This window comes from Apteryx rowi, unplaced genomic scaffold (assembly GCF_003343035.1).
Source record: "Apteryx rowi isolate R43461 unplaced genomic scaffold, aptRow1 scaffold_12, whole genome shotgun sequence".
Lineage (NCBI taxonomy): Eukaryota > Metazoa > Chordata > Aves > Apterygiformes > Apterygidae > Apteryx > Apteryx rowi.
Genome location: NW_020447419.1, coordinates 5,604,555 through 5,613,553, shown reverse-complemented (window position 1 = coordinate 5,613,553; position 8,999 = coordinate 5,604,555). Strand labels below are relative to the sequence as shown.

The window sequence follows — 8,999 nt, the reverse complement described above, 5'->3', positions numbered from 1 at the left end:
GTACGGCCCCGCCGGGCGGCCTGGCCCGGCCCGGCCCCGCCGGGGACCCCCGCGGCCTCCCCGGTGCTGCTGCACCGAACTGAAAATGAAACGAGCTCCCCCCCCCCTTTTTTTTTCCAGCGAAAGAAACGTCTGGTAGTTGTGAAGCGAGTCCACTGGAAACCCAGGCACCACCCTTCGCCCCGCACAGGTGAAACAGCCCCGGCTGCTGCTGTTAGAGACGCATAACTTGGTGCCCCTGGTCCCTAACGTGCCTTGTAGCTTAAAACGCTAGCTGCTCTCCGTAGGCAACCGCGAAGAAATTTTGGGAATGCTGAGCTTAAAGCTGTGTGTTCCACCATCCGACTAAGATACGGAGATCTATAGTTAGTTCTAACTTTGTTACTTAACAACATGTGATGAAGATTTATTTTAAGGCTGTTGACAATCTTTGAGAACTGCTGTACTTAAGGAAAAAAAAAAGGCTACCTCAGGGCCATGCATTATTCCCTTAGAGCTGAGTGTCCTCCTGTACTGGCACCGCTGTCGCGGCAGTGTTTCGTGCTGAGCCCTCCCTGCCCAGGTGTCAGTGCCGACCGATAAGCGATAGCGCTGGCCTTGTGTGTGAAGCTCTCAGAGTGATGCTTTCACAGCCATCCTCAGGCTCGTGTGTGATTTGTTTGTGATACATACGTATATAAAACAAGCTTTATTAATCATAAAACTAAATTATCTGCAGAAAGCAATTGAAAATTTTGGTAGGAGTTACTTTGATATTTCCATATTTTTGTGATGAGTAAATGAATTATACGTAGGGCCTGGTCCTATGGAGTTGCATGTACCATGCTTTCACAGGATAGTAAATCTTCAGGAGGTACAAATTTATTGTAATACCATATTGAAACTCTGATAGCTTAAAACTGCTAAAAGGCTGCTTGGTGAGGAGCTCTATTTTCCTTTTTTATTTACTGAGTATTCCCACTGAAGCACAAATAATACTCCCGCATTGTGTGAAAATAAGGTTGTGTGTCTTTGCAGCACTGGGACTAAAACTAAGACTAAGGTATTTTGTTTAACCTCATGTGCAAATGTAGGTTAGCTGTTATTTGAATAAATAAAAGACAGACTTATAGCTTTTTTCATTCAAGTTCTGATACAAAGTATACTGTGGTATGCTCTTAGCCTCTGCTTTCTCCCTGGGTCTTGGTTTTGATATTTTGAGATAACATTTTTAAAGTGCATTTCTGTGATGTTGCAGCGGCCTACATGTTCCACTTACTGCTGCTTCTGAAGGGCTTTTTCTGCAGCCCCATTTGCCCTGGCAAAACCTGGACTTGTTTATATATATCAATATAGACATATATAGATATAAATGTATGTTGAAATAAGTGTGGTTCTGTGCAGGCATGAGAATCTGCCCGTGTGGATGCAGTTGCAGGACTGGGGCCTTACAACTTGAGTTCAAATAGAGAAATCCTTGTTCCAAAGATTTCTAAAAATACAGAACTGGTCTTGAACCTTAACTCATGAACAGCCATCTTTAGGAAATGATCTTATTGAAATCTAAGGCAATGTACTCTTAGCTACAGTTTTCAGTTATGAACCTTCCCACTGAACATCTCTCTTTAAAAATCGTTTGAAGTTTTAAAAATTCCTAGCATCTTAAATGGTTATTGCTTTTTAGACTTTGGGCTGTCTTCATCCTGCCTTAAGGCACTATTTACCAGATGAATGAATTAGTTGAAATTAAAATTCCAGCTTAAATTCATTTTATGTAGGAAAACAAAAAGAAGAAATTTTTCAGTTTTGGAACAAAAAGTCGCCCCCCCACACCCCACAGTTATGTTTTTTTCCTGCCGATTGAAGCTTGTTACAAGTCTATATGCCACTATTATTAGGAATAATACTTAATTTTAATTCTGTATTTATTGCATTATATTCGGAAGCATAATTTTTATTGTCACTATTGCCTAAAAGGTACTACTGTTTTTCTCTTAATATATTGCACACCCTTATTCAATACACACTGCCTTTTTGCAGATTTGAAGTAATAAGCTTGTTAAAAAGGCAGAATGAAGACAATGTTGCTGCTTCTGTTTTCCTAGGTAGATTTTAACATATGAAAACAGTAGTCCAAAAATATGATTCCAGAGAGTAGTTAAAAATGATTAGCCCTTATGTATCATTAAGTGCCTTCATCCTGCCATTAGATCTTCTGTCTGGGTACTTCAGCGTGTGCGCGGTGCCTTGGCTTGTGCAGGGCTCTTCGGAGACCTTCCTGGGTAAGGACTGTGCTCTCGTTAGTGACGTTGTCCCCAACAGTAACTCTTGTAGTTGACTTTGGTAGCCTCTTAGTGTTTTCTGTCCCAAATTGGATGGTTTTACTAATAAAATGGTTCTGTTTTGTTTCCAGAATTATAGTAGGCTTGGTTTGGTAGCTGAGCATAGCAGAGAACTGAGCTGATGAATGACCAGAAATAAGCCAAACTTATTATTAGATCGCAGAACAGGGACAGAAGTTACAACTTTGTGGTGTTGATGCCGACCACAATTAGATGTGGTATAGCTGCTCTTGATAGAACAGAACGCTTCCCAGACAGGGACTAGTTGCCTAAAGTCTCAAAGTATGAAATAGAAAGAAATGGAATATTTTTGCTTTCTCTCTAATATAGTTTGTACTAATACTGACCGAAGGCTATTACTGTAAGGTGTCTTTAAATGTATCTTTTGCAATGATTTTTATGGTCCCTGTCCAGGTCTGAGTGGATTAAATTCCATGTTGCCCAAACATCTTAAAATCTATGAATTTACTGTTAGTCTCAGCAAAAGGGCCGGGCAGTGAGAATTCAGGGATTTTTTTCTCTCCTGGTCAAATGGAGGAGTCAACAAAACTACTGTTTAAGCTATTTGAGTTTATGGATAAGCTGAGATTCTTAGAGATCCATGTTCCTGTTCTACCCCCAAGTTGATGCTTTTGGAAACGTGTAGGTGATTGTACCTTGTCTGTGAGATGCCATGAACACACCAAGCAATATAACATCGAATCTGCACTAATATTAGAAAATACAAAACAACACATTTAAGACCTCTTTAGTGGTGGCTTGTGTTTGGATGCGGTGTGTGAACCTGTAAGCTCAGTCCTCTTAATTATACATCTTTTAACCACTGACAGATAATTGCAATGCAATTTACAATGCATTTGGGCATTCCATTGCCTAAAAGGGTCTCGCTTGCCTTGAATGTCAAATTCCAGGCATACATTTTTAAATGTATCTAATCACATAGTTTAAAATATTATGATATTTTCAGCACAGTGTTTTCTCAGAATTGCTGATTGGGTTTTTGGGCTACAATGCATCGGGCTTTCTAATAGTGACTGGGCCATCGACTTCTCTGTAGACTACAGAAGACGTCAGGTACCAAATTTCTGCGTAATATAATGCTGACACTCAGTATGATCTAGCAAAGATTTCCCCATAAAGTTTGCTACAGCAACATTTCTCGACCTTTCTGAAGGACTGCTTAACTATTTTGGGAGGGGTTGCATGGAGTGCAGGGCTGCAGCGTTGTTGTCTTTGAGTTGATGTGCGCTGCAAGGGAGCTGACTCTGCCTGCTCATGGGTCCTAAAAGCAGCTGGGAGCTGGCTTCTTCCTATGCCTGACAGCAGGCACTGACAGCTGCGCAGGTGTGTGCATTTAGGTGTTTTATTTCTCTTTTTACCATCATTTTGCAAACCACCTTCTGTTGTCTCACGGACCACCAGTGGCCACAGTCTGCAGGAGAAGCGATGCTGCCCTATGTGATTATGCCGTGAAGAGTGGCTTTGCTCTCTGTCCTGCCTGTCTTGGCTACGCATCCTTGCTAGGATGCTAAGTTTGCTGTTCTTCACATGCCCAGACAGGATTTTTACCAGAGGAAGGAGGTCTTGTTCCAGTCATCCTTTCAGGAGTAAAAAATGGGAGAAGGGAAGATAGGAATGTGTTCCCAAATTTCAGATGTTAGTGGTGACCTCACAGGAACCTAAGAAATGCCCTGCTGGGTCAGTGGTCTGTCCAGCCTAGTGCCCTGTCTTGGGCAGGGGGAATAAGAGATGCTATTGAAGGAGAACACGAAAGCCTGGGCACTTCCTAGTGTTCTTCCTAGAGCTCTTGCTCTTTCAGCACCCCTATTTGTTAAATTAGGCATTCTAGCAGGTGCATCACTGCCCACTTCTTTTAATATCTGTTTGTCCCCATTGCCTATGACCTTTTCTAATGCCTTTTTGAACCTGCTGTTACTATCTGCTTCCACAACCTTCTGTGGTAGCAAGTTCTAGAAATTCACTACCTGATCTGAAAAAAAGTACTTTTTTTTTTTAATGTTTTAAATCAATCTCTTACTAGCTTCATTGAGCACCGCTATTTCTAGAGTTGTGTGATTTGGTACGTGACATTTCCGTATTTACCTTATCCCCTACCTTTATGATTTTGTAAAGCTCAGTCATGTCCTACATCAGCTGGCAATGGCACAGATTTCTGGGCTCTCTTCTGCTCTTCGCCCTGTTGCTTCTGACTATCTCAAAATCTTTTATTTAGAAGCAGTTGTTTAAGAAGCATGTAGGCTCCTTAAGAAGCAGCCTCTGGCTCCTCATTCATGGGTTGTGGCTAAAGCCAGTCTGAGCATATGCAGATGCAAATTCTGTTTGTGTTGAATCTTTCTACAGCCTCAGTGTAGAGTATAACTGCAAACCTTGGAACAACTTCCAGAGGTTTTGTACCCTGATATTTTTGCAGTAAAGCGCAGCTGCTTAAGCATTTGATTTTTTCCAGGGGAAGTCCATGTTTCCGTCATCTCTTACTGAATCCTGTGGGACAAAAATAATTTCTCCCCCACCCACTATTTAGCTAAGTGTAGTTTCAGTTCTTTTCAGATAAATGGCATGTGCCTATTCCAGTGCTGTGCTACTTTTTAGATAGCAGCAAAAAGCTCTGTTAAGAATGCCTGTATATTTTGTGCAAAATAAAATACTAGTTCAGGTTAAATCGGAATCAACAGAGTAAAAAGTCCTTGTAATGTATATATGGTATGAAAGTAAAAAGAAAAGGCTCTTTTTAGATATAGTACAACTTTAGTCTCTGATCTTGGAGTGTATCCATATAGTGCCACTGCCTTTCAGGGGCTCTATGCAGGAGTATATCAGTAAAGATTTAATTGCAAGATTGAGAGAGTTGCTGTAGGTTTTTTGTTTTTTTGTTTTGTTTTGTTTTTGTATAAAGACTGACAGCTGGGTTTATTAGCTTTCTTTTTGTTCATTGCTCTGTAGTTGCACTGATCAATTCCTATCAGGATTTTTAACATGATTATATTTATATGAACTTCTCTTAGTGTATATGTAGACTCAAAAAATCATGTTCAAGCTCACTGGCTTTCTTGAGGAATGTTGTCAGTATTTTTGCTTAAATATTTCACATAGCATGCCCTGTGCCCTGTATCTTTCAGAAGAATGAGAAGGAAAATGCTGTGCCAGCCTTGACACAGTCAAGTTAAACACAAAAATAAGACTTAAAATTACAAGTTAAATCCAAAAATAAGACTAGGGGCACAAGAATAAATCTGGGATTGTAGTGGCTGGGAAGGGCAGAGTAGTTTCCTTACAGAAACCTGACTGAGGAGCACTAGATAGCGCAGTGTATTTCTTGCTATTTACTTTGGAAGAGTTCTGAAGAACTCTCTTTCTTTGGCTTGTTGCTTCATAACCTTCAGAAAAGAAACGTTGCTGGGTTGTGCAAAGGAGGAGAAGGTCACTGATCAGTAAAAGAACTCTACAAAGCATAACAGTAATAGCTTAAAAGAAGGTGGTACATAAAACAGAAAAAAATACTGAGCAGCGCCCAGGTCATCCCACCTCTGCAAGATTCACCTGTTCTTTCAGGTTTTTCATCTTGTCCAGTATGTCACCAAATACAAGCTTTGGTTAACCACTGAGAGAAACAAATCCCAGAGCAAAGGACTTTCTGTCAACTTTGTTCTGTATGTGAGATGCAATTAGTTAAGGTGCATTTGATTATTTCTGCTACCATAGTAATGGAGGAGGCCATCTCTCAAACATGTGGGTCGTGACTCTCAAGTATACTGGGCACATCACCATGCCATTTTCTTTTCCTTCACATTATTGCTGGATAATATTGAAGTGTACGTCAATGTCTGCCTTAACAAAGGTGTCTGAAAGGATTGTTTGGTTCTCACTACACTTAAAAAGTGATGCCAGTTCCCTGTTTCCATTCCATATTTTTGAAGGTAAAGCACAGCCAACAAAACAATGAACTTCTTAGATTTTAGAAGTAATGCATTGTGAAGGGTCATATTCTAGTTATTAGCTTCAAATGTGTATAGTATGTGCTCTTCCATGCATTGAGAGAAATTGGGAAGAGTGATTGGAACTGGATTAGATGCTCTGTACTTATGCTTTGGCTATCTGGCATAAATTAAGTGCAAGGCCCCTGCCCCTGAGTGTGTGCTTGTGTGTGTGCATGGAAAGGGAACTATGTGTATAAAGAGGAAATATGAAATGATCCTCACTATTGTCAAATGATTAGTTAGGTCACTTGTATTTAAGTCAGTAGCATTTTGTAGTGTAACACCCATTCTGTATGCTGCACATGTACATATAAAACTATTTCAATAATTCCATCAATAATTTTCCATCTGAACATGAGGAAAAACTTTTTCACTGTGAGGGTGACAGAGCACTGGAAGAGGTTGCCCAGAGAGGTTGTGGCGTCTCCTTCTCTGGAGATATTCAAAACATGCCTGGACGCGATCCTGTGCAATGTGCTCTAGGTAACCGTGCTTGAGCAGGGGGGTTGGACTAGATGATCTCCAGAGGTCCCTTCCAACCTCAACCATTCTGTGATTCTGTGAATTCCTAAGAGTATTTTTAAATTTAAAGTACTGTCTTCTGTCCTTCTGCTTGTGCATCTAGATATACACTAATGAAAATACCTGGTTTGTGCGGTTTGCTGAGAAAGGCTTGATAGGGCACTTTGTTTTACCCTAGTGACTTAAAGCTGCTTTTCTAGATCCCCAAATGTTGCAGTACTTGTCATTTTTCTCAAGGTGCTTTTATACAGCCGGAGGTGAAAGATTTCTTCCTTCACAAGAGGAAACTGTATCTTGCCTATGAAGTCTGTGGGCTCACTTCTTGCAATATTTTCCTTGCCATTTTGGGCCTTCAGGATAAAATAATTGGATGAGGTGGTAATAGAGGTGGTAAATACACTTGTCACATGCCTCTGATTTATTATATATTTTCTGAATATCACCTCTACATGCACTCCTTTGCATGCTGTATAACACATATGAAATACAACTTAGGCGAAACTGAGTTGAGTACTGAATACACTGTGTTCAAAAGAGTTTGTTCTAGTACTTCAGGACGGCCTTTCTGAGTAATAGCTGCCTTTTGCAGGCTAGGTTGGGAGTAGCAGAGTAGCTGCAGAATATGTGCACTATTAAATTTTCCTGGAAGCTGCTTTGGTAAAAAAGGAAATGCTTACTAAAGGCTCCATAGTGGTGGGAAACCAAGAAGCAGCTTATAAATCCATGGGTTGTTATTTTGTTGCACTATAGGAATCCGTTTTATTCAAAAAAAAAAAAAAAAAGTCTCTTGCAGAAATGACATTTCAGCCCTCCTGGGGTCAATGAGAGTACTGCCTCTGGCATTAGTAATGCCTGAATTTCCCTAAAATAAATACAGTAAGGTTGGAAAACCTCTGAAGACTCATGCAGACCTTGGGAAGGCCTGCTCATTGATGCCTGCAAAAGCTGTGGGCAACTACAAGATCTGGAAACTGTTCACCAGATGTGGTAAAGACAGCTAAAGAAAAGCTGACCTGTGCTGCCTGATGAAATTAAAATTTTGCAGAGCAAGGATAATCATTTTTTTATGCAAAGATATTTGAAGGAAAATGTCCCCGCAATCACATGGGTTAATGGTACATCAACATTCAACTTGACTGAAAGCAAGTGATCTAATTTGCTGCTTAACCTTTTTTCTGTTTGTAGCTCCTGATCGTTTTCCAGTAGATGGGTGGAATTTTGTTTCGCAGGTTTAAGCCTGGTGACAACACACTCCTCCTCCTTCCCCCCCTCCCCGCCCTTCTTTTCCTTTCAGTTTTCAAAGATCTGTGACTGCTAGTTGAAAGCTATTGCATTAGAGGATCTGGCTGACCGGGTGCTAGCTGAACCACACGTTAAGTGGTCACAGCTGGCCACATAGTAAGCAGTATGCTCCTATCTATTTTGTCTCAACTGACTTTGACCTTTTTGATATTTTCCTTAGACAATCTGCTTCATCTTGATTCGTCATCATTCCAGGATACTGGTGTCCTTGGGGCTCTCTCTTAACATTGATATGGTACAGAAGATTTAAAATCAGGTATTGTTTAGAGTCCCTCTTTCCCACCAAAATGAAACAGTCTAGAACTGAATGTGCTTTTTTTTTTCCTTATGTGATTTATCTTAATATTTTGGTTCTTTCAGCTGATGTTCACAAGGAATAGAGTCACGTGATGTATGAAGGCAAACACATACACTTCTCTGAGGTTGACAATAAGCCCTTGTGCTCATATAGCCCCAAACTGTGCAAGCAGAGGCGACTTAACGGCTACGCCTTCTGTATCAGACACGTTCTGGAGGACAAGACTGCCCCCTTCAAGCAATGTGAATATGTGGCCAAGTATAACAGCCAACGCTGCACCAACCCCATCCCCAAATCGGAGGACCGTAGGTGAGTTGTGGTCGCCCCTCTGCAAAGTGGGAGGTAGCTGGGACACAGGCATGGGTTTCCTTTTGAGGTGCTGCCTGGCTCCAGGGTGAGGGAAGAGCTGGCCTGAGTAGATTGAATTCCAGGATGTTTCTTTGAGGGTTTTGTTTTAAGACTAATAAACTGTATTTTGTTTTCTGTGGGGAGTCAAGTACCCAGAAAGGGGACAGTAACTTACTCTCAAGGAAGCTTTCAAGATTCATTGCTTTCTAAAAT

The 8,999-nt window shown here is 40.9% G+C and overlaps 1 protein-coding gene across 4 annotated transcripts in view; it reads left to right on the top strand.

Annotated features, from left to right (window-relative positions):
• INO80D (INO80 complex subunit D) overlaps window positions 1-8,999 on the top strand; it is a 46,757-nt gene that overhangs the window by 1,274 nt on the left and 36,484 nt on the right. For all 4 annotated transcript variants that reach the window (XM_026088665.1, XM_026088658.1, XM_026088648.1 and 1 more), the window contains exons 2-4: window positions 121-190; window positions 8,301-8,396; window positions 8,501-8,747. In XM_026088665.1, the coding sequence (XP_025944450.1) occupies window positions 8,530-8,747 (218 nt within the window). In that variant the 5' untranslated portion in view covers window positions 121-190; window positions 8,301-8,396; window positions 8,501-8,529. The remainder of the gene's footprint in view (window positions 1-120; window positions 191-8,300; window positions 8,397-8,500; window positions 8,748-8,999) is intronic.